The following is a 26,785-nucleotide window of genomic DNA, read 5'->3' as shown; positions in this document are numbered from 1 at the left end:
TGAACGGCTAATCTCGTGATTATTCCAAGAGCTGCACAAATGAGAATAGAAATAGGAAGATGCGAAGAATCAATGGGTACCTTGAGACATGGTGCGGCTGGGAGAGCTTCAGACTGTTAGGGTATTGGGCTGAGATCTGGGACAGGAAGCACCGGTTCAGAAGGAATGGATTGCACGTTGACCGAGCTCAGACCAATGTTCCTACACGCGGTGGGGGGGTGGGGAAGGAGTTTATCTCATGTGATTTGAGTGGATTTATACAAGGTTGAAAATCGGTGAAGTAGATGTGCATGATGGAGTGAATGTGCTGGAGAGCATTGGAAAGGGAAGTGTAACGATCAAATAGAAACAGGTAGATATGGTGTAGGATGCACAAAAACAAACACAGCATATCTGATTAATGCAATTGTTGAGCTGCAAGTAGAACTAGCTGTGTGACAATTTGATGAGTAGCAACACTGGAAACATGGCTTCAAAATAGTAAGGACTGATACTTAATATCAGTGGTACTTAGTGTTCGGTAAGGAAAGAGAAGAGAAAAAAGGGTGGCTGCAGCAATATTGTTTAGGGATCTCCATTATGGACATGAATGTTGCTGGCGCGTGGCCAAGTGGTTAAAGTGTTCATCTAGTGATCTGAAGGTCGCTAGTTCGAGCCTTGGCTGAGGCAGCGTGTGTGTCCTTGAGCAAGGCACTTAACCACACATTGCTCTGCGACGATGCCAAACTGTATGGGTCCTAATGCCCTTCCCTTGGACAACATCGGAGGCATGGAGAGGGGCGACTTGCAGCATTGGCAACTGCTGGTCATCCATACAACCTTGCCCAGGCCTGCGCCCTGGAAACCTTCCAAGGCGCAAATCCATGGTCTCATGAGACTAACGGATGCCTATATGTAGATGACTAGAAAAGTCTTCAAGAGAATCTGAACAGAATTTCTTTAATTAAAAAATGAAAAGCAAACAAGCCCTGATCATAATTTTGGGCTTCTTTTCCCAAGTAGGAGCAGGGGGATAGAGGGAAAATTTTTAGAGTGGTGACATTGGGGTACCATACTTTGATTTTGCAGATATCCATTGGGGGAAAATGTAACAGTTAAGTGAAAAGAGGAGGTGGAACTTCTGGGGGAAAACAAAGTGGTCAGGAGAGCTTCCCTGGCCCGTATATTCTTGGCCAGCCATGAAGGAGGCATGTTGGATATGGTGCTGGGGAATATCAGTGAAATCAACCCCTACTGGAGAAAGGAAAGGAACAACCTGAAGCAGAAATTCTAAATTGCAAGAAATCTGACTTCAATTGATTGAGGGGGTGGGGGAAGTAGATCTAGCCAATTTAAAACAGAACCAAATATTGAAAAGAAAACTTAATAGAGCAGAAATATTCAATGTGAATTTCACTTAGAGAGAAAGAGAGGAGGAAGAGTTCCTTGGATGATGTTAGATATAGGAAATATGACGAAGGAGGATGTAAGATGTATGTTTAAACAACTTGATAGGTTTCGGTGAGGCAACAGAGTCACGTTTATTTTCCATAATAAATTTATAATAAATACTGCAAAACAGGTGCTGTTCGTGGACCATTCAGGAATATGGTGGAGGGGAAGAGCTGTCCCAAAAGTATTGAGAGTGGGTCTTCAGGCTCCTGCGTCTCCTGTAATGAGAGGTAGTAATGAGAAGAGGGCATGCCCTGAATGGTGAGGTTCCATACTGAGGTACCACCTTTTGAAGATGTCGAAGAGTTGTAATAATGGTTGTTTTTCAGACTGGAAGAAGATGAATAATGATTCTCCCCAGGGATTGCTGTCGAGGCCATTGCTTCATTGATCTATATTAGTGACCCAGATTTGGGTGCAAGCCACAATTTTTAAATTCAAGAATGACATAAGGCTTAACAGTATTGTGAACTGCGAATTCTATAGTGATAGATTGCTGCAGGATATAAACTGGCTGGTAGAATTGGCAGACATATAGGAGAGAAAAGTGGAGAATAAAAGGGAATGTATTTTGTCAGGAAGAACAGGTATTGAAATAAAGGACATTGTTCTAAAAGGGATATGGGAGCAGAGTAACATAGATAATATGTTCACAAATCATTAAAAGTGGCAGGGCAGGTTGAGAAAGTGGTTACAGTATAAAAATGTGTGTGTATAAAGTGGTTAGAAAGTGTGTATAAAACATACACAGTTCCAAGCTCTCTCACCAGAGATACAGAGTATAAAAGCAAAATGCTGTGTTGATGCTTTACAAAACACTGGTCTGGCCTCAACCAGAATACTTAGTTGAATTCCTAACACCACATTAAAGGAAGAGTATCCACAAACGATTTACGATCTTGGTTTCTGGGATTACAATGTATCAGTAGAGAAGCTGGGGCTGTCTTGTTAGGAGAAGAGGAAACTGAGGGAGGATTTGAGGAAAAAAATACAAAATGATGCAGGCTATAAACAGAGTGAATCATGGGAAGTATTTCTTTTGGTGGAGGGGTGAAAGGGTGGAGATGACAGATATAAAATAAAAAGGACACGAGATAAAAATGTTATGGGGAAAGGCCTTTTTTAAACACAATACACAGTTGGAATTTGAATGTGCTACCTATAAAAGAGGTGGAGGATGAGTCAATGAAATCCATGAGGCATAGGAGTAGAATGAGGTTATTTGGCCCATCAAGTCTGCTCTGCTAGTCCATCATGACTTTTCTATTATCTACTGTATTATCCCTCTCAACCCCATTCTCCTGCCTTCTCCCCAGCCATCTGTGGTAATAAAATTCTGTTCTAAAGGAACTTCCTTGTATTCTGAGGCTGCGCCCTCTGCTTCTGGACTCCCCCACTACAGGAAGCATTCTCTCCACGTCCATATCTCGGCCTTTCATTATTTGATGCGTTTCAATGAGATTCTCCACCCCCCCCACCCCCACTGCTGCTAAACTCCTACAAGTGTCGGCCCAGAGCCACCAAACACTCCTCATGTATAAACCCTTTCATTCCCAGGATCATTCTTGTGAATCTCCTTTAGATTCTCTCCAATGCCAGCAGATTCTTTGTTAGATAAGGGACCCAAAACTGCTCACAATACTCCAAGTAGGTCAATTGCAATAGAGTGACCTTCAAGGGGGAGCTCAGATAAATATAATTAGTAGGAAAAAGATTGGAAGGCTGTGGAATAGGAGCCAGTTGCTGAAACTAGAGTGTTATTTTTATGATTGTAACATGGAAGCAGGTTCACAGGTGTGTGAGACAGGAGACACTAATTATGAATTATCATATTAAATCATTTATTTACAAACAGTAAAAGATTTGACCAAACATCTAAGACCCCAAGTTACATAGACTACAAAACTACATAGTCAACTAACAGATACTTAACTAAGAATATGTGTGGGCTCCTTTAAGTCCAGAGCATGCTTTCCCAATAGTTCTTCAGCACTGGTTGTAACCTTAGTGTGACGCGTGCTCTGGGAATCAAAGGAAACAGATCGAGCCTCCCGCACCTGCTATTCTTGTATTCCCTGAGATGCCTGAAACCGGACACCGGTGCCATAGCACACAAAGCAACAAATCTGCATACTTCAGATGGGCCAATCGGTGAAACTGCTTTCAACTGACAAGTAAATTAACCCTTGCATGACAGTTCACCCCTCGAAAGACGCGACACCCTAATGTCAGATGACTTCTAAAATTGTGAATCAGACTGAATACAATTGTTGAGAGGGGAAGTGAAACTACAAGAATGTAATGGTAGTTAATAAAAAAAGAGAAACCAAACATCTTCACATTTTGTAGTTATTAAGCAAGAATAAAAGTGAGGATTTGACCTATTAGGAACAAAGATGAATAAAATTAAGAATGAGGCAGGGGACAACACTTTAATAAGTACTGTGTACAAGGTTCACTAAGGAGGAACATGCTAACAAAACATCTGCAGAAAGATGTATAGCAATATGTAGAATAGCAGTTAATAGAAAAGAGGAACTTGAAGACCAGGCGATGACTTAATAAGCTATCTTCTCTGAATGGCTTGCTTTGTGTTGCCAGGTTGCTTTGGGAAATGAGAGTGGAGACAGCAGAGGATACTGTCAGTATCTTCCAATTTGTTCTAGATACGGGGAAGGTGCAGAAGGAATAGAAAGTAGAAAATATGACATCCTTGTTCGCAAAAGGATGGAAGAACGTTTTTAATACACACAAGGTAGTCAGTTTAATTGGTGCTGTCAGATTTTGTAAAATAATAAAGGAGTAAATTTAACAGGCCCCTAGTTAATTGAGTTAAATGAGAAGAGGCAATAAAAATTCAATAATAAGACATTGTAAAGCTAGTGTAATTGAATGTTTTGATGAAGTAACAATGTTAGTGAACTCTGACTCTAAATTTTAAGGAACGTTCTGGAAAAACAGTGCAGAAAAGGATTGTTAGTAAAACGGAGGCCCATTGCACAGGGGGTCAGTGTAAGCTTGGATAAATATTTGGCTTAAGGATAAAACTAAATGGTTGATCTTCAGACTGGAGAATGATAAACTCTAGTGTTTACCATGTGCTATTTCTAAGCAACACACACCATGGAAATAAATAAATGGTCGATGTTTTGGGCCAAGACCCTTCTTCAGGATTGAAAAGGAAAGGGGAAGATGCCAAAATTAAAAAGGTGGAGGGCGGGGCGGGGAAGAAGGATAGCTAGAAGATAATGGGTAAAGTCAGGTGGGTTGAAAAGATGCAGGTCTGGGGAAAGAGGCATCTGGTGGGAAAGGAGAGTGAACCATAGGAGAAAGGGAAAGAGGAGGGGCACCAGGGGAGATGATTTAAAAAGGAGAAAAGAGGTAAGAGGCCAGAGTGGGAGAAGAGGGGAGGGGGAGGGAATTTGCTTTTACCAGAATGTGAAATTAGTATTCATGCCATCAGGTTAGAGGCTACCCAGATAGTACAAGGTGTTGCTCCTCCACCCAGGGCAGCCTCATCATGGCACAGGAGAAGACCGTGGACCGACATGTTGGAACAGAACATGCTATTTCTAAGAATGTTTTCAATATACTGTAACAGAGAAAGTTTTTTTTTCCAAAATTTGTCCGTGGTATCCAGCTTGGAAGTGTGGTGAACATTGAAGATGATATCAATTGGCTGCTGTAAAACAGAGGCCAGCAGTATGGGAAATGCCAGTTAGAGCAATGTGAGGTGATTTATCAAAGATGAGGAGAGACAATATGGACAACAGTCCAGTTCACCAAGAATATGCAGGACCAGAGGGATCTGAGGATCTACCTGCATTGATCTTTGAAGACGATAGCACATTGAGAGAGTAGTAATCACAGCATGTATCATTTTAAGTTTCTTAGAGATTGTTATTGAGTTCAAGAGCAGAGAATTCATTCTGAACCTTCATTAAAATCTGATTCGGCCTTACAAGTAGAGTATTGTATCCAATTATAATCAGCAGACTTTGGGAAGGAGGTGAAGATATCTGAGAGCAGAGAAAATTTCCCAGAACGTTTGCAAGACTAGGGGATTTTAATCACAGACTGGAGAAGCTAAGGATACCTTTGCAACAAAGGAAGTTGAAAGAAATGTAACATTACGACAGGGTAGATGAGGTTGATAGAAGAAGCAGTTTCCAGTTGCCAGTGTTATAAGTACAAGTGGACACAGATTTAAAGTTTTGAACAAGTGATATGAGGGTTATGAAGAAGAAAATGTTTATGTGGCAAGTGGAATGACCTGAAATTCTACTGCTAGAAGTGGATATCATGGTTTCAGAAGCTGGATATACACAATGGGTATAAAATCAGAAAATGACTGACTAACTCTAGAAAGAAGTAACAAAAACTCAATGGACAGAATGGTCTTCTAAGCTCTGTAATGACCCTATGATCTTGTGCAGCAGTCTGCTAACATTACATTGTCGATGTGATTTTTAATTTTTATTTTTATCACAATCATATTTTATAAATTATGCAGTGTTAGAGAAGGAGGATGGTTTCATATTGCAGACTGACATAGATTAACTAGGTTAAAAGCTGTAGGATCCTCAGCAGAAGCGTTAAATTTTGATAAATAGATATTCTTCCATCTATTGGCAGCTGGTGCATAGGAAAATCTTGCGTTTCTCTGCACAGCTGCTGCAGCGACTATGCTATGCTTTTGTGCGTGTCGCAGTCATTTAAAAGGTGGGCGGACATTAAATATGGGCAAATAGATGGTGATTAGTGGTGGGAAAAGCAGTTAAGTACAGTAAGTTTCAGGTGAAAAGCTCAGAGGTCAGATTTCAATGCATGGCACTGAGATTTTAAACTCTGAGTGGGCTGTTTTTGTTCTTCATCATTTCCCACAGTAGCATAGCAGTTAGCACAGACCTATTGCAGCCTGGGGCAATCCAGAGTTCAGAGTTCAATTCTGGCGCCACTCTGTAAGGAATCTCTGTACCTCCTCCCCATGGAATGCAAGGGTCTTCTCCAGGTCCTCCACTTTCCTCCCACAGTCCAACCATGTACTGGGTCGGTTGATTGGTCATTGAAAATTGTCCCATGATCAGGTTAGGGTTAATTGGGTTTGTTGGGAGTTGCTGGGGGCCACGTGGCTGGAAGGGCCTACTGCATTGCTACCAGGAGAAAAGGTAGGACTTAGAGAACACCGCAGAACCGGGAAGGACTGAGCATCCTTGACCAGAGGAGTCTTTGGGGTATTCTGATAGATTGAGCTTTGGGATGTGGAATGTCGGGTGAGGAATGAGGACAACCTTTGCTCCTGTATGACTCAAAGGAAGATTTTAAAACTATTTTAACTGCACATCCTCTTCAACCTATTGCTGACATGGTCCTTGCCTTCCATTAGATAGTATATTTCTTAAATTTTAGCAAACTCAGTAAACCGCTGTCAAATTGTAATGCAAGGTGCTTCCAACCTTTCTGAAATGTTTAAGTTGTCACTTAGCAACTCATTTCCTGGCTGCACCTCCATTAAGCCTGGGATTGGCTAGACAGTAAGGAATATTTAGGATTTTAAAAAATTTTGTTCACAGACTCAGGAGACGTCTTGGGATGTTAAATTGTAGCCTCCAGTCACTACTGGAAGGGATAGCAAGTTGATAAGATCAAGCCAGCCATTCTTAGCAGGAGCCAAAAGGAACTAAATTTGCGGTCCCTGTACTTGGATGACAGTGTATAATTAATCTGTTCCCATTAATTGCATTGCAAGGACCCCAGTTCTTATCAAGTATGAAACTTTATCATATCTGTGCCTTGTTTTTTGCTAATTTATTTGTGGTAACATTACTTTATGGGTTATGTGTGTGAGTTTTATGTACTGTGTCGTGCACCTTGTTCCAGAAGAATGTTGTTTTGTTTGGCGGTTGAATGACAATAAACTGAACATGAAATGTAGTATTTTACCAAGAGCACCACTGGCCTTGGATTGTGGGAGTGAAATAAAGAATTCAACTGAGAGTTGGAAGGTTCGGCTCACCTTTTGTGATCTGAACTGTTTCACAATTACCCAATCTGCAGTGATTTCTCCAATCTTGAGGGCTGAGGGAAAATACATAATGGATCAAATGGTGTGGTGCTGGCATCATCAGGTGAGATGCAGTAGAGATGGAGGAAGTGGGAGGATAGAATAGAATCCTTGAAAGAAGCAGAGTGGAAAGAAGTATAATCCGGGGAGATGTGGAGGTCCATTCTTGCCACATCCAGTATTGAGATATTAAGAAATTGAATCCTTCAGTGAATTGAACCGACAACACAGACTTTATGATGGTTGGGAACCCAGGAGGAGTTTATTCACACCACTTCGCAGTGAAGAAAGTTGTATATTTTTCATTCATACCTTTACCACTCTGTTTCTGGACTCCCAGTAGGGCTGTCTCTCCCAGTCCTGGTACAGCCTTGGTCTGATAAGTCAGCAATCTCACAAATGCTGATTGACCCGTCTAGTTTCCTCCAGCAGATTACTTCTTGCTTCAGATTCCAGTATCTGCAGTATCTTTTGGCTCCACTAGTAACGGTTTAATATTCATCACCAATCATAGGTGAATAGAGCAGTATTGATTTGATTTGTTGGTTGCAAAACTGTTTGCTTCTGTATATGTATGCTGCCTTCATTGTTTAGTGTTGACTGGTTGCTTCAGCAGGTTAGCATTTACTTACTGTCCTTGCATCACTGGCATTTTGAGCAACAATGAAGGTCTTCCATCTCCGTTGCACATGGCTATGGAAGGATTCTTCATTACTGTTTTCGTAACAATTTTTTTAAGCAGTCAGGGTTGTTAGCCCTGAGCTGAAGCCCCCAAACCCGGTGGACCACTATTAGTCTGACCTCTACTCATTGACCTGTTTGACATGGGTGACGCTACCAAAGCCAAAGCACAAGGTCCTGACTCTAGCCAAGATGGTTCTCCTGGTCAATGAGGTACACAAGCCTCCAAACCCTATGACAAGGTTGCTGGTCCTCTTGAAGGAGGTTAGCACTTCATTTTTCTTTAGATGTATCTAGTGTGGCTCCTGCCCCCATCTTCTGCTGGCTTCCTTCAACCAGGTTTGATCCCCTGGCATGATGAAATGGTGGACAGGAGAGTGGATGTGTGCTGAATTCATTATTTTTTTTTACTGATAATGCATAGTAATTAATGGCTCGCCCAAACTAAGCTGCTAGACATTTTGAGTCAGTTTAGTTGCTGCAGTTTAGTGCCATTCAACATAATTAGGTTTTCTGAATGAAAGGAATAGATAGTAATAATTGGAAAGATGAATTATTGTGATTAACACAGTAGATTCAGTATGGTTTGCCCTGCCGATCTGAATTGGTCTGAAGCAGTATTTTTCAATTTGGTATGCTCGGCAGGATATGGAAGGTTCAAGTGGCCTTAATAAGAGGTAGTTTCATCAGAAAGTTCACAGAAAATGCAGAAGTAAATAAACATATACACAATAGGCCAGTCGGTCTTCAGTCGGTCCACTAGCAGTCCTCAGCTGTCCAACTCTATTGTCATCAGGTAAGTGAGGGTTTCATTCAGAAAGGTTGGAAACCATTGTTGTAAAGGAAATGATACCAGAAAACAAAATCTTTAGAATCTAACTTGGATAATGATGAATTTAAGTAATATAATCAAATAGGTGAAAGTAGCATTGCAGTTAGGGTTGTACGTAACATTTCAGTTCAGGTACAATACAGAGTGGATGCATTTTATAATATCCATGCAGTCTATAATATATTCAAAAATTCCAAGGTCAGGGAGAGCATATGTTAATTAAAACGAAAATGAGTTTACTTTTTAACCGTTAAGCATATCCACTTTGTATAATAAATATCAAGTACAGAAGAAAGAATGTTCCTCTACAGATGGAAAGCATTTTACTATGCACCATTTCTTGCCCCTGTAGTCAGGTCAATTGCAACAATCAACTCAGGACCAATTTGAGAGCTTCTAAATACGTATAGGTGTCTGTAAACAGTTTAGGTGGCATTAGAGTCTTGCTTGCAACAAATATTCCTTAGCTCATTTGCTGCTTCAATCAGTTGATTTTGTTATGTCATATTTGAAGTGTGCATTGTGTTTTGCTTTATTTTGTAGGAATTTGTGTACCATGGGCTCTGAATCAGGTTTAATATCACCATCTTATCTGATATATAAAATTTGTTGTGTTCTGCCAACAGTACACTGCAAAGGCATTAACTGGCTATAAATTACAAACATATAGTGCAAAAAAAGAATAATGTGCTAGCGCGTAAATGGCTAATATGTGAGGACATAATTTTAGGGATATTGGAGGAAGGTATAAGTGTGTGAAACATGCTACCAGGGGTGATTGTAAAGGCAGACACATTAAAGACATTTAAGAAAGTCTTAGGCACATGGATGATAGGAAAATGGAGGGTTATGCAGGGGAAAGGGGTAGATTGATCTTAGTTGGTTAAAAGGTTGACACAGTATCATCAGCTGAAGGGTCTATACTGTGTTATGTTCCATGTTCGTGGACCATGCAGAAATCTGATGACAGTGGGGAAGGAGCTGTTGAGTTGAGTGTGGGCTCACTCACACTAATTGGGCTTACAATTGTCCCAGACATGAACATGAAAGTGAGACTTTTCTCAAGCCAGTGGATTGAGCTGGACTGTATCCCAGGAACCAGAGGCGACAGAGCAATAACAGATCCTTCTGGGACCTGGCGCAGCTGAAGCTCTGTATGTGCTGTGTATCCTGATTTTCATTTACACTTGAAGCGCAGCTGAATAGTCTTTTGGCAAAATGAGAGGTCAACAAATAATGCTTCAACATCCCCGCAGTCGAGAAAACATTGGTACATCATTGAATGAGTTCCATACTGATGATTTTGTTTTATTCTGTTTGAGTGACTGGTAATAAACTTAGAGAGCATTTGTCCTATATAATTCAGTATTTTGCAGGTAATGATTTTGTCATTCTCCTGACTGCACTGTCCTTCAATAACAGATGGTCTTACTTCAGTGCATTGGGTCTTCAGCTGCGCACAGTCACAGCAGACGTCAAAGCTGCAGGTTGCACCGCACACAATGCAGATCCATGCAGTGACTGTGTAATAATACTGCAGCCAAATTGCCTTACAGAACTCAGAGATTCAAGGCGCAGAACAAATCAATCTTATCATTGCTGTAAATATCCAGATAGGTTTTATGATGATTAAATTGTTGGAACGGGGATTTCAGCACTTTTCAACCTACTTAAGACTCAGCCACATGGACCGGTACCTGATCTGTTCATGTTTCAGGGTGGGGTGGACAAATATGTGTGTCAAACTGAAGAAGGCAGCAAGAATGTAAGAGGTAGAAAATACAGTAGGCCATTTAGCTCGTCATGCCTGCTTTTAATAAAATCATCACTGGTCTTTGATCTTGTCACCATTTTTCTGTACCAATCCCATACACTTCAATTTCCTTAATGTCAATTAATCTCTATGTATTCAATTTACACAGCAAATGAGCCTCAAAGCTTTGGTAGTAAATTCCAAAAGTTCTTTATTCTCTAAGTGAGGGTATTTCTGGTTCCAGATATTCTGGCCATATCATTCCTTTATCTGCCCCGTCAAGCCTTTAATGATATTGAGTTTCTCAAAATTAGAGCTTGTTTAATTATGTGTGAGTGGATACCCCATATTTTTGGATCTCCAACTATTTCTTCTTGCATCAATTAATTTTAGTCTGTCTTGGCTGTTGATAAGCACCTTGCTTCCATTGTGTTGAGTGGTTTTGAATTCTGCAAGCTTGGATGAAGTTCTCTGGTATAGCCTTTCTATGTGCTTAAACTGTGATCATTGGAATGAGGCAGAAGCACCCATTGAGTGAGTTTCATAAACAGAGAGCTGAAGGAACATGCTTTCTCCTGACCAACTTCAACTTCAGGAAGAATGATTTGTTTGATAGAAGTGATAACAAGCTCTAATGTGATAAGTATCACTTATTATCTTTGGTTATGTGTATCAAAATTCTATTGAATAGATATAACATTTTCATTTTTGAGCAATAATTCAATTAAATGTATTTCAATTTTGCACAATAGAATTACAGGAAAACAATAAAATAAAGTAGAATTAATATACAAGGTTCTCGTCTTCCTGGGACATCCATTATAATTGGATGTTCTGTACCAAGTAAAATGGAAATGGCCCCCACCATGGTACTGGCTGACCACCTCGACTCCAGCAATCAGTAATCCAAATCCACCACTGGTTCGGACATAGCGTTTACCAGCCAGTTTCCTGGTGTCACCACATCAACCCATCGCCACTGTTTTGGTGGCACCATTAGAAGAATCAGCTATTGGCATGGTATTTAAAAGAAGCACATCATTCCCCTGTGTTACTCTACATGTATTTTCATGGTCATTTAGCTCTTCGTGCCTATTTTCAATAAAATCATCACTGATCATTCACTTCATCATCATTTTCCTGTACTGAGCCCATACACTTCAATTCCCTTAATGTCAATTGTCTATCAATCTCTATCTTCAATTTGCACAACAACTAAGTCTCCCCAAAGCTTTGGTAGTAAATTCCAATGGTTCTTTAATTTCTAAGTGAGGATATTTCTTCTTATCCCACCTGGATATCTCTGTAGTTTGAGACTGCAGACCTTGGTTCCAGATACTCTGGCCATATCATCTCTTAATCTACCCTGTCAAGACCTGAACCAATAGTGATTGTTTGAGCGTGATCACATTTCAGAATTCTACACTCTGGAGAGCATGGGCCCAGTTTGCTTAATCTCTTCCTATAGGACAAACCCCCAACACAGGAATAAAGCAGGTGAACCTTTGTTGCACTCTCTACTGCAGTATAATCATTCTTTGGGTAGGGAGACTAGACCTGCTCACAATATTCTGTAAGTATTTTCACCAGGGTTTTATGTAATTGCAGTGTGATTTCTTTACTCGTGTCTAAATCCTCTTGCAGTAAAAGGCCAATGTACGATGGCTGAACAAAGTCCTTACTGTTCCTTCACATTAACTGAGTGATTTGTTTTCTGTGATGCCTAGCTCTGAAACCAACATCTTCTATCTCTTGTCATTTATAGAATGTCTCTTTTTCTACCTAAGTGTATGACCTTATATTTTTACACATTATATTCCATCTCCAATGTCCCCATTCATTTATTTACCACATCTGAAACCTCGCTGCCATATCCTTGTAACCTACATTGCCATTTAAATTTTGTAGCATCTGCAAAACTTGGATATTTTGCACTTGGTCACCATCCAAATCATTGACAGTAAACAGCTGGAGCCCCAGGACTATTCCCTGTAGCATCCCCACCCATCCAGTCTCTCAGCCTACAAATAAACTATTCTTCCTTGTTTAGCAATTCTTAATTCCCACCAATATATTAACCTCCAACCCCATGAGCTTTAATTTCGTTTCTTCACATCTTAGTGGCATCTTATGAAAGACCTTCTGAAAGTCCTGATACACCACGTTCTCAATTACCCTTATCAGTTCTGATATCCTTATCAGTCCTTATCAGTTCCTGTCCAAGACCAGAAGAAGCTGCAGAAGATCGAGAACACAGCCCAACACATCACACAAACCAACCTTCCACCCTTGGACTCACTTTACACCGCATGCTGTTGGAGCAGTGCTGCCAGGATAATCAAGGACATGACCCACCCAACCAACACACTTTTCATCCCTCTTCCCTCCGGGAGAAGGCTCAGGAGCTTGAAGACTCATATGGCGAGATTTAGGAACAGCTTCTTTCTAACTGTGATAAGACTGCTGAACGGATACTGACCCGGATCTGGACCATACCCTCCAAATATCCGGATCTGCCTCTCGGTTTTTTTTTGCACTACCTTACTTTTCCTTTTCTATTTTCTATTTATGATTTATAATTTAAATTTGTAATATTTACTATCGATTTGTACTCCAGGGAGCACGAAGAGCAGAATCAAATATTGCTGTGATGATTGTACGCTCTAGTATCAATAGTTTGGCAACAATAAAGTATAAAGTATATTTCAACCTCGGGAAATGATCAGATTTGTCAAATGTGATTTCCCTGTCATAAATCTATGTTGATTTTTGCTCAATTCTATAAGTATCATGTTACCATTTCCTTCATTATAGTTTCTAACATTTCCTTTATAATTGAGATCAGTCCAACTGGTCTTCAGCTCCTGCTTTTCTTTTCCCCTTCTTCTTAAGTAATGGGGCTGCATTTGCTTCCTTCCTATCCGTGAAAACCATTTTATTATCTGTAGAAGGTAACACCCAGTGTACCTGCTACATCTATGGCCAAATCCTTTCAAATCCTTGTGAAGCAGTCATTTGATCCAAGGATTCATTGACTTTTGGTCCCTTTGAGCATATTTAAATTAATGCTATTTTCATTTAGTTTTAAACCATTGTTCTCCACTATTAGCAGGCGGCATTCTATGTCTTCATCCAAGAAGGCAGACACAAAATGACTGTTTAATTTCTCAGTTATTATTTCCTAGTTTCCAATACAGTTCTCCTGTCTCGATCTGGAAAGAGTCCACTAACTTTTAATGGTCTTTGCCTTATTAGATTATGAGGACATGTAGTCCTCTTTTATTGTCATTTAGTAATGCATGCATTAAGAAATGATACAATGTTCCTCCAGAATGATATCACAGAAACACAAGACAAACCAAGACTAAAAAAACTGACAAAAACCACATAATTATAACATATAGTTACAACAGTGCAAAGCAATACTGTAATTTGATAAGAACAGACCATGGGCACAGTAAAAAAAGTCTCAAAGTCTCTCGAAAGTCCCATCTTCTACGCAGACGGTAGAAGGGAGAAACTCTCCCTGCCATGAGCTTCCAGTGCCGCAAACTTGCCGATACATATCCATAATAGGTTTTGGAGTCTATTCTTATCTCTAGCTAGTTATTCCTTTCTTTTTTCAAGTGACTGTCTACCTTTCTTTGAGCCAGTGATTTTGAATGAAATAGTACAGTAGCTTGTAACTTAATGATAAAGTTTCTCAAAGTTGGAGCTTAGTTAATTATGAGTGGATAGCATGTTTGGATCTCAAACTGTTTCGTCTTGCATCAATTAATTTTAGTCTGTCTTGGCTGTTAATAAGCACCTTGCTTCCATTGTGTTGAGTGGTTTTGAATTCTGCAAACTTAGATGAAGTTCTCTAGTAAACAACAGGAATTCTGCAGATGCTGGAAATTCAAGCAACATACATCAAAGTTGCTGGTGAACGCAGCAGGCCAAGCAGCATCTATAGGAAGAGGCGCAGTCGACGTTTCAGGCCGAGACCCTTCGTCAGGACTAACTCAATTCGTTAGTCCTGACGAAGGGTCTCGGCCTGAAACGTCGACTGCGCCTCTTCCTATAGATGCTGCTTGGCCTGCTGCGTTCACCAGCAACTTTGATGTATGTTGCTTGAAGTTCTCTAGTAAAGCCTTTCTGTGTGCTTAAGCTGTGATCATTGGACTGAGGCAGAAACAGCCACCCAGTGAGTTTCATAAACAGAGAGCTGAAGGAACACGCTTTCTCCTGACCAAGTTAAACTTCAAGAAGGATGATTTTTTTAATAAAAGCAATAGCAAGCTCTAATGTGATAAGTATCACTTATTATCTTTGGCTATGTGTTTCAAAATGTTATTAAATAGATATAACATTTTCATTTTTATGAGTAATGATTCAATTGAATGTATTTCAATTTTGCATAATATGATTACAGGAAAACAATGAAATAAAGTAGAATTAATATACAAGGTTCTTGTCTTCCTGGGACATCCACTATAGTTGGATGTTCTGTACCAAGTAAAATGGAAATTGCCTCCACCTTTGTAGTAAAAGAATCTGTTCTTTAAAAGGTGACGACTGATCAAATTCTGCTTTAAATTGACCATGATGTTAAGACAAAAGCTGTGAAGACTACGAAATTTGGTGTGTCCCTCCAACCAAGCTACTGCTATTGATGCTGAGTGACCAGTATTACTTATTATGCCTACCAATTTCATAACTCCAGGCATATTATTTAAACCCCATTTAACATAGTAGATATGCACATTCATGAATTTCAAACATGAGGTGAAAGATACTTTACAATGGAGGTTGCTACTTTTATGTTACATTCTTCAAGGATTGAAATTAGGTTTTGAAACTGTCAGAGCTGCATTCTGAAAATTAAAAACAATTTTCATTCTCTGTCTGCTTCTACAGCCCAAACCGGTGTGATAGAACAACGTCTGACAAAGTGGTTGCCCCTTGACAACATTATTCCTGACTCAAATTAATTCTCAGTGAATAATTGGATTTTTTTTTCAATGGCAGCCCACACTTAAGAATTCACATTTATAATGAAATACTATCAGTAATGTTCTGGATGATACAGCATTCCTCCTCAGTGATTTATTGGATCTCGCCTTTAAATTTCATCAAGACATTGCGATCATTCATGATGCTGTAAAAATGGGCAGATAGAGATAAATAGCTTTATAATTAAAAACTCCATCAGTTGCCAAATGGATCTGCTCCCTGTTTCAGTTATATCCACACTAGCTCCAGTGGTCATGGAAGCTGTTGCTCAGGAACTTCCCACATTTCTTAACCTGGTTCATTTCTTTTAGCTCTCCTTGCTTTAGCTTTTCTTCAGGTTTTGCACTCTCCTTCTGTGGTTCCACTTCTGCTTTCAGATCCTCTGACTTTTCCTTGCTCTAATCATGGTATTCTCCGTTGACCCAGCTCTGTCAATGCCTATTTCACCTTTTCTCAATCACTAGTGTCCCTTCGCTGCAAGTTGGTGTCAGGCATTCTGAGGACTGTTTCAGCCCACCACCCAAATGTGGTGTCTGCATTCTACGTTTTTCAGAAACCTCTTCTTACTACCAAAGTTCCAACCCGTTGCTGCAGTAGGATGGAGTGTACCAATGATGCTTCAAAATGCCCTCCCTCTACAGGGCTGCTACTGTTAGAAATGCACTCCATGTGCTTCCTACTCATTTGGTAGATCCCAGCTGCATTCTCTGTGTTTGGAAATGTTCTTGGGCAAGCCCTGTTCCTGCTGCACTCCCAATGTTACTTGTATCCAACGGTTCCCTGCACAGTACCTTGCTGATCCCTCCAGCTATTTCATGAAGCCTCTTCAATCCTTCATTAAACTAATTGTGATTATACATTGGGGGATGATCATGGAAATTGCCCCTTTATTTTATGCTAAAAAGCATTCGGATACACCTACAAAGCAGTTCCATCTTAACTACTTCACTTTCGTCAGTTTTAGGTTGAATTGTCAAATATTGGAATGAATTCTCCATTGAAGCATTGTCATGCATCATACATCATCAATAAATGCTGTGAGCCAAAAGCACAGGTAATGTCTTGTTACTAATGTGTTCCAAAATATATTGTCTCCTCAAAGCAAATTGCCCAAGGGAGTTCCTCTGGTATCTCCTCAGTCACAAAGTTATTAAAGAACAATTAATGCCATTTAAAACCTCTGCTGTGTGCACTTCCAAATACTAATTTTCCAAATGGGCGTAATTAAATTCAAAAAGTTCAGCTAGTTCTTGTTTTTCCATCCATATTTGAGGTACGTGTGTTCAGTTGAAGGGATGAAAGAACAAAGACCAAGAGGCCTATGTCACCAAAATAAATTTCTGCTTGCTGGTCCTGGAGCCCACCGTGTCTGTTGTGAAAGAACCAATAATGATAGGAAAATTGGTAGGCTTGCTCAAGGATCCTGAGGAATGAGGTTTACCATAAAAAGATCTGTTCAAGCATCTAGCACAAAATCTGTGCTGGAAATTATTAGATCTGTGTTAAAAATGAAGGAGGTTACTTCTCTGTAAAACGTCAGGACAATTAGGGCAAGTTCCACCAATAGGGTAAACCTTTAACACACTTGGCTGGAACCATTAGAACCAAGAGTGTAAGGGCAGGAATAGGCTATTCACACATTTCCATCAAACAATGAGAATGGCTGATCTGAATTTTAATCCTCCCTCCCGCAAGCTATCATCAAATCTGATGCATATCAGGCTTTGTAAGCTATTCTTAACTGACATCAAAATCCTTTGCAGAATGTAAGGACCTATCATGTTGAGATATGAGGAATTCAAACTAAATGTGGGTGCTTAATTCAAGGACTTTGTAAATGTAGCAAGCCTAAAAGCAGTTATGCACATGATACAATCCTTAAAGGGAGAGTAATATCCTTGAAATTTTACACATATTACACAAGTGTTACACTTTATTCTTTGGAATGTAGATGATTGAGAAGAGATTTGATAGAGGTAAACAAAATTATGAGGAGTGTTGATAGTGGAAAAAGCCTGCTTGCATTTACCCTGAATTTGGGTGGGACTACAACTAGAGGTCATGGGTTATGGATGAAAGCTTAAAAGTTTTAAGGGAACACGAGGGGAATCTTCTTCACTCAGAGGGTCGTGAGAGTGTGAAAAACGAGCTGCCAGCACAAGTGGTGCACGCAAGCTTGATTTCAACATTTAAAAAACATTTGGATAGGTACATGGATAGTAGGAGTATGGAGGACTATTGTCCTGATGCAGGTCGATGGGAATAGGCAGTTTAGATGGTTTGGCACTGACTAGATTGTCCGATGAGCCTGCTTCTGTGCTGTAGTTTCCTTTGACTCTATAAACATCTACAATCCTCTTGTGTGTACAGTGTTGTATCCACAACTGATTGGTATATAGAATTCCAAAGATCTTAAATCATTTGAGTCATAATTTTATTATTTAAGTCTTATTTAAGTCATAAGTGGTCAACTGAGATACACCACCCCAACGAGTGAAACATCCTCATCACATCTATCCCAGCACTTCACCTGCAAAAATACGACTTTCATGACTTTACCTCTCATTCCAGTAAACTCCAGAGAGTACATGCCCATTCTGCATAATATTTCCTCATACGATCCTCACAAAGGGAACTAACCTCCACTTCCAAGAAGGTACACCAAACAGGAGAACAAAACACTACGTGGTAGTCCAGATATGCACTCACTCAAAACCAGGGAAAAAAGTGATTTGGGTTTGGAGCAGGATACGGAATATAGAAGGATGCAAGCAAAACAGCAGAAAAAAAACTAAATGACAATAAATGTACAATAAGGAAACAAGAAGAATTATCCACTAGTTAATAAAAACACAAGGCAAGATAGAAAAAATGTGCGATGGTTGAGCGATCTAAAGTTGTTGGAGATAATACTATATTGGCACTTTGGGTAAATGTTTAGTGAACGATGGAACCTTGTGTAAGGCATTTTACTATTTAAGACATGCAGAAAGATGTTGGCATTGTCTATATAAATGCATTAGGTTCGATGGGAAGGAATGGTACAGAAGTAGGGGAGGAGACAGAAATGAATTGAATAGCATTGAGCAATGATTAAGCAAGTTATTAAATACTAACCACAAGACAAGATGAGCAGGTAGACAGAAGCTTTTATGTTATATTTTCTTAGAACACAAAAGGAAGCCGTTAAGCCCATTGAGTGATAGAGCAATCCTACTTCATAATCCCCCCCCCACCTGTTTTCCTCTAACCAATTCTTCCTATAACGACTTCCCTGTCAATCACTTTTGGATAACGTACAGTAGATAAACTAATGTATCAACCAGCACCTCCTTGGGATGTGGATAGAAAGTTGAACACCCAAGAGAAAGGCATACACTCACAGTGAGAGCTTGCAAGCTCATTGCAGGTAACGTTGGAGGTCAGGATGAGAGCTGGAAGCAACAGCAATACCTGCTGCACCACCCTGCTGGCAGCAGGTGCCCCGGTGCCATGTACAGACAGCTAGCAGCTCAAATAGCGAGGGAGGTTGTGGAAGTATAAAGCACATTTGTAGGAGGCATGAGAATACGATGTTCAACAGTGGACCCAGGTGGTTTAATTTTAACTGGGCCAGTCAAAATGTAGGTCAGGTAAGTCTGGTCTTGCTGAGACGATCGCTTCACCTGTAGACAAATTTACCAGAATGTGGAAGACCTGAAAGTAATATGAAATGATTCCATTCTAATTAGTTTGATATGAATTATGACATTGACCTGAGTTGGCCCCATCAAGATTGAACTAATGTGTCCCTTTCAAAATAGTGAATTCCCCATCCAGGTAACTAAAGAGTCCTATTTTAAGTCGACCAATTTAATTATGAAATTAGTTCTCACTGGTTCCATCTGAATTTCTTCCATTCAAGTGGAATGAAAGCATCCTAATTTGCATCGGCTGAAACAAGTGCAAAACTGAAAATGGCCTTCAGGGTCAGAGAATGGAAATAAATTTGGAATGATCGTTCATCCTATTGAGCAGAGTGTGCATATAAAGTATGTAAGTTCAATACTCTGAGTTCTTTTTCTTCTGGTGACGTTCTTTGATCCAGCATTTTGCTTTCTGCTTGCCTCAAATTTTCATTTCATTGGAGAGTGGAGCCGTTTTTCTTCAGGACCAGATTCCTGTCGTTCGACTGTATCAATTCCTCCTTCTGCTCTCCCTGGCTGCCACTGGTTCTTCCCTCATGCAGACATCTACTACCTCTGAACAGCAGGAGAGCTGTTCTCTTTCTCAATAAACAATAGGTGCAGGAGTAGGCCATTCGGCCCTTCGAGCCAGCACCGCCATTCACTGTGATCATGGCTGATCATCCACAATCAGGATCCAGTTCCTGCCTTATCCCCATAACCTTTGATTCTGCTATCTTTAAGAGCTCTATCCATCTCTTTCTTGAAAGCATCCAGAGACGGCCTCCACAGCCTTCTGGGGCAGAGCGTTCCATACATCCACCACTCTCTGGGTGAAAAAGTTTCTCCTCAACTCCGTTCTAAATGGCCTACCCCTTATTCTTAAACCGTGGCCTCTGGTTCTGGACTCACCCATCAGCGGGAACATGCTTCCTGCCTGCAGCGTGCCTGATCCCTTAATAATCTTATATGTTTCAATAAGATCCCCTCTCAGCCTTCCAAATTCCAGAGTATACAAGCCCAGTCGCTCCAATCTTTCGACATATGTCAGTCCCGCCATGTCAGTACAGACTGACTTGCACGCGCTTGCGCTTTCTCCTGCTCATTCAGTTCGGTTACTTCTGTTGTGTTTACTCTAGGTTCATTCACACTTGGCTTCCAGTGCTTTTGAACTTGCCTTGTGTTGTAATTATTCTTTCTTGTGCTTTGTATGGCACAGAGGAAGACCATTCAGCCCAATAGCTACTGGCTGACACCCAAGGGAGGGATCTCATTGGTCCCGTTTCACCTATCTTTATATATTTCTGCTACCATCTTATCACAGGTTCATCTGTTCCCTGTTGAATCATTTTGCCAATCAACATACCAGCAATTCTTTTGGATGGAATATGAAATACAGTCATGAATAGAAAATACATATTAAAAAAAAAGGTCTAGTGCTTTCCCATCATACAGTATATGACAAATAAACTCTTCTCAGGCTTCCAGCCGAGCACAGGTATCAATTATAACCGATGTTTCAATGATAAACTCTGCCATCATCATTCCTGAATGAAGATGGCAGTGTTAGTCCTCGAAACGGTGATTATAATCGGCAGCTGTACCCAGCTGGAAGCCCGGGAAAGAATTTATTCGTAGAACATATATACTCTGCATAGATGGTACTGGGAACATGAGTTACGAGGCATTAACACTAACTACTCTTATTCCAGTATTGACAATTGCTCCACAAGGCTCTGTTTGTGGAAAAATTGTTCTGCTTATCATAATTTTATTCAGTACTTTATATTCTGTACACTTCCCTCAGCACTAATGCATAGGCTCCTGTGATTGTTAGCCTATAGTGAAGTAATACAGAGTGACATTGAGCAAATGGAAAGCTCTGGAAGGTGTGCCTTGATTATTGAAGGTTCTTAATTTTCACTTGACTGTATGATTACTGGGTGATGTACACATGATTGAATTTGTCATGCACTGATGTTATATCTGCACACACCACACTACTTTTCCTTTTAAAAGGCAAGAAAGAATGACACCAGCCCAATAACATTTACCTGTTACAAATTTAACAAATTTGTTGGCATTTAAATACTTTAATAACTGTGCTGGTATTGATCCCAGATGCTCATCAGGTATTGTTGTCATGGCACCCTGACGTGGTCTTATTGATAGCTTCACTTCTTGACCCTTTTTCATCAGTTCTGGAGCTCATTTCAGGAATGTATTCAGTTGGTCAGTCAAGTATAACTGCACAATTTTGGTTCCTTTATTAAGAAAGGATACACTGGCATTTGAGGTAGCCTAAAATGGTTGATTCTTAGGATGAGGGGTTGTCCTAAGACAAGCAGCTACAGAAGTGTTTCTGTAGTCTTGGGAGTTCGGGAGGATGATGGTAGTGATATTGAAACACTTAAGATTGTGACTCGCCATTATGGGGTAGAGATGTCGAAAAGTTTCCTTAAGTGAGAGAATCTCAAACAAGGGGACATAGTTACAAGATAATGGAGAGGTCTTTTAAAACTAGTTGCTTAGCCAATACCTCTTACAAAGTGGTAAATTTCTGAAACTTTCTGTCTTGGAGAGCTACTGATATTAGATCTTGAGGTAGTTAAAAGAGGAAGTAGATGCACTTTTGAAAGATCAGGGAACTGGCAAAATATCAGTAATGATTGCATTGAGTGATGAGCTAGGCTTGAGGAGTTGAGTGATCTATCCGTATTTTATGATCAGTCTTCAATATTTTCCAAACCTATGGTACTTAAGCGGGTAGTTATATAAGCAACCAATATGAATACCATCTCTGCTCTCTAGTTGAAGTATTACCCTTCACAAAAGTCACTAAGTTCTGGCCGTGTTGATATTTGAGAAGCTTCACTGATCTGTCAGGTTAAGTGTAATTTCTCTGATTCGGTAAAGGATCGTGGTGCAAAATCAACTGGCTGTTCATCTCCATAATGTGACAATACTGCACCAGTGTCATAAGACAAGGTTGTTGCAATGGCTGCATCATAATTAACAAGAACCTTTTTCGATCTCAGAATGTAACTTGTTTCCATGCCTACCTACAGATTTTCCTGTCATTCTGCAACTTGTGTAGAAGTCCTAAGGCTTAAAAAATGGCAGGATAGCCAAAATAGTTAAAATTCCAAACTTGCGTCGACATGCATTTTATCACCAGCTGTTGAAAGCAATGTTGACTTTTCATCAATATAATTTGCTCCAAATAGTAACCTATTCCTTCTTTATAATCAATCCATGACTGAATCGAAGTTGCAGAAAGTTGTAGAATTAGTCAGCTCCATCATGGGTACTAGCCTCCATAGTATCCAAGACATCTTCAAGGAGTGATGCCTCAGGAAGTCGGCATCCATCATTAAGGACCCCCACCACCCAGGACATGCCATCTTCTCATTGTGACCATCGGGAAGGAAGTACAGAATCCTGAAGGCACATGCTGCAATACAGGAACAACTTTTTCCCCTCTGCCGTCCAATTTCTAACTGGATACTGAACCCATGAACACTAGCCCCCTCCCCCCATTTTTTTTTATTTCTGATTTTTGCATTAAACTTCACTAATTGATATACATAGTTACCCTAAGTCAGTTTTTTTCCCCTATATCTATCATATGTTCCTTGTACTGCCGCAAAATTAAAAATTTCACGACATATGCAGGTGCTATTAGATTAGATTATGAGGACACGCAGTCCTCTTTTATTGTCATTTAGTAATGCGTGCATTAAGAAATGATACAATGCTCCTCCAGTATGATATCACAGAAACACAAGACAAACCAAGACTAAAAAATCTGACAAAAACCACATAATTATAACATATAGTTACAACAGTGCAAAACAATACCATAATTTGATAAAGAACAGACCATAGGCACGGTAAAAAAAATAGTCTCAAAGTTTCTTGAAAGTCCCATCATCTCACGCAGACGGTAGAAGGGAGAAACTCTCCCTGCCATGAACCTCCAGTGCCGCAAACTTGCCGATGCAGCACCCTGGAAGCACCTGACCACAGCCGACTCTTGAGTCCGTCCGAAAACTTCGAGCCTCCGACGCCGAGCACCATCTCTGCCGAGCGCTTCGACTCCAGCCCCGGCAACAGGCAATAGGCAAAGCCGAGGATTTGGGGCCTTCACCTCTGGAGATTCTCGATCGCACAGTAGCAGCGGCAGCAAAGCAGACATTTCAGAAGTTTCTCCAGATGTTCCTCCGTGCTTCTCACGTCTGTCTCCATCAAATCAGGATTGTGCCCAGTACCTACTTAACAAATACGATATCATTTCGGAGCAGCCTCGTGTACTATATCGCGTCGCCATCTTCTCCTCCCCTCCTATTAAACCTGATTCTGAATTGAACTCAGGAAAGAATCTGAGGTGCTTTTTGTGGTTAAATTGATTTATACTAGATGGAATAATAAGACAGGGTAATTTCTGGGTTTCAGTCTCTTTCCCTTCCACTTATTCCATTTGCCCATTAGCCATACACTTCACCTAATGGGTCCCCTCTCTTTACTGTTCCTGCCTTACCCATCTCTCCTATTTGATACTTTACTCCCCCTTCATCGCCCATCATAGTCTATCATCAACAGCCCATTGATGCCTTTGTCTGTCACCTCCCAGCCTTTATCTCTATTTCCAGTCTTCCTTTACTGGTGCTGCACAAGAAGAAAAGATGTTTCATTCAGTTAAATAATGGGGAGATTACAAAATCATCTACATCTCTAGGGATTGTAGCAAGTTGAAACTCAAAAGCACAGAAACCAAAGATCAGACGACAGTATTAGCATTGAAGAATCTGCCTCAATGCTGATTTTGGCATTCCACCCAAGCTGATTTTCTTCTGAATAATTTCATATGCAGTTTAACAGACTCTGGCTTGTTACTAGGTTTGAGTCAGAAGAGATGAAAAATATTCACTATTCACTGGGGAGATAAGCACTGCTCCTTCTGCAATCTAGGTGTGTTTGTTAAAAGAAGTTTCCAAGAAGCTGTCTGGGAAGCTTTAGAAATGTGCAATGGTTTGGGGGCAGGTTTGGAATGGATTGCTCAAATTCTAAGGCGACTTCCTTAGAATTCGCAAAAATCACTTTAAACCCCTTGATCACTGTAAAGCAATATACGGTATAAACAATGTTGTTAGTAAGAAACAGTGCAAATTTTACAGTATTTCTAATTTGCAAGTAAAACTTAAGTAAACTTGAGCAACATATTCTTTTTAAGATGAAAACTGTTAATTCTTATTACAGATTCAAATACAGGGAGTTGTACAAGTAGTATTGTAAATCAACAGGTTTTTCTGGGGTTGGAGAGAAACAAGTTCAATGTAGGATACGTAACAGATGTTCTTCTTCACTGGAAAGCACTAGACAGCACATGCTGTGGCAGTGTTAATCAGGTGCAATCCACAACTACACTTCCAACCTTCTTCCTTTCTGTTTGCAGCACTCTACGCTGTCTCGTAAATTTGTGGAAGTGATGTCGGAGTACAATGGTACACAGACTGACTACAGGGAGCGCTGCAAAGGGCGAATCCAACGACAACTGGAAATCAGTAAGTTCATGCTGTTAAAGTCAGAACCGGAAATCCCACACCATTGTGTATGTGCACGCTGCACTCAACCTGAACTCGTTGCTAAAATGGATCTGAGATCTACAGAGCTTAAACTTGTGATAGAAAAGCATTGAGAGTCACACCTTAAACTCTTAATGATCCTCAAGATTCAGTAGAAAACTGAGAAGGTAAGGGCACATTGTGATTTAGATATATCTGTGGTCAGCAACACCCTGATTGAAGTAATATCTTGGTCGTTGGCAACAAACTATAGATTAGATTCAGTTAACCTTTGCAATACATGAGGAACCTGCTCCTGCTGAGGCGAACTGTTCACTCAAAGGCCGAGTCACTGACTTGCATAATTTCAGCATGGAGTGGGTGCATGAGTCTGGAAGGACGTTGTACATTGTAGCATTTCTAGTGTTGTGTTCAGCTGCCAGTGATTAATATGGGTAGATGTTCACTTTTAGTCTTCATACATGTGACCGTGAAGTAGAATATTATTCAATGTTTTTGGATGACAAATCATACACCAGCATAAAATTATAAAGGGAGTATACTTACCAATTTCAGCTTTGTCAAACAGTTATTAAGAGAAAGGAAAGAAAGAAAAAAAGGCCCATTACAGTTAGACCAGTCTAAATGTGCACATGACCATTGGAGCTAATCTCTTCCAAAAGCTGTGTATAACCGTTACTCATGGTGCAGAATTCTCATCACCGATCACCAATAGAGCTTCCCATCTTGGAGTCCTTCGTCTCACGAAGAACTCCTTGCAATTGCGTCTTCCCGTCGGATCAAATCCTACAGGCATCTCTCCCAATCTTCTCTTCTCCGCATCTCCCACCAAAAGATCACGAACCCCGCCACTGTCCATCACAAATCTCTCTCCACCCAGCTCTCTCTAGAACCTTCTCCGGATCCCACTATCCTGCTTGGCTGACGTGGCATTCCTGAACTGAACAACATGGCCCCTTGTCTTTAGCCGGAACCAAAATATTCTCACAAACACGAGGAAATCTGCAGATGCTGGAATTTCAAGCAACACACATAAAAGTTGCTGGTGAACGCAGCAGGCCAGGCAGCATCTCTAGGAAGAGGTACAGTTGACGTTTCGGACCGAGACCCTTCGTCAGGACTAACTGAAAGAAGAGCTAGTAAGAGATTTGAAAGTGGGAGAGGGAGATCCAAAATGATAGGAGAAGACAGGAGGGGGAGGGATGGAGCCAACAGCTGGACAGTTGATTGGCAAAAGGGAAATGAGAGGATCGTGGGACAGAAGGCCCAGGGAGAAGGAAAAGGGGGAGGGGGGAAGCCCAAAGGATGGGCAAGGGGTATAGTGAGAGGGACAGAGGGAGAAAAATGAGAGAGAGAGAGAGAAAGAATGTGTGTATATAAATAAATAAATACCGAATGGAGTACGAGGGGGAGGTGGGGCATTAGCGGAAGTTAGAGAAGTCAATGTTCATGCCATCAGGTTGGAGGCTACCCAGACGGAATATAAGGTGTTGTTCCTCCAACCTGAGCGTGGCTTCATCTTTACAGTAGAGGAGGCCGTGGATAGACATATCAGAATGGGAATGGGACGTGGAATTAAAATGTGTGGCCACTGGGAGATCCTGCTTTCTCTGGCAGACATTCTACCAGCTGGACACACGGCTTTTACAGAAAACTACTAAAGTGAAATACCTCACAGCATAGCAGTAGAAATCTTAACCAGGGCATTACATTCTCAAATGTTTAACATTGATCATCAATCCCAAGTAATAGCACCCAGTAGGATAAGGCAGGTCAAAT

General features: G+C 40.5%; 1 protein-coding gene across 3 annotated transcripts in view; it reads left to right on the top strand.

Moving 5' to 3' along the window:
- LOC134336652 (syntaxin-1A) overlaps positions 1-26,785 on the top strand; it is a 338,429-nt gene that overhangs the window by 206,855 nt on the left and 104,789 nt on the right. For all 3 annotated transcript variants that reach the window (XM_063030990.1, XM_063030989.1, XM_063030992.1), the window contains exon 6: positions 24,877-24,985. In XM_063030990.1, the coding sequence (XP_062887060.1) occupies positions 24,877-24,985 (109 nt within the window). The remainder of the gene's footprint in view (positions 1-24,876; positions 24,986-26,785) is intronic.

Source organism: Mobula hypostoma, chromosome 23, assembly GCF_963921235.1.
Source record: "Mobula hypostoma chromosome 23, sMobHyp1.1, whole genome shotgun sequence".
In the NCBI taxonomy this organism is placed as follows: Eukaryota; Metazoa; Chordata; class Chondrichthyes; order Myliobatiformes; family Myliobatidae; genus Mobula; species Mobula hypostoma.
The sequence above is the reverse complement of the archived record's forward strand: the minus strand, read 5'-3'. Positions and strand labels throughout refer to the sequence as shown.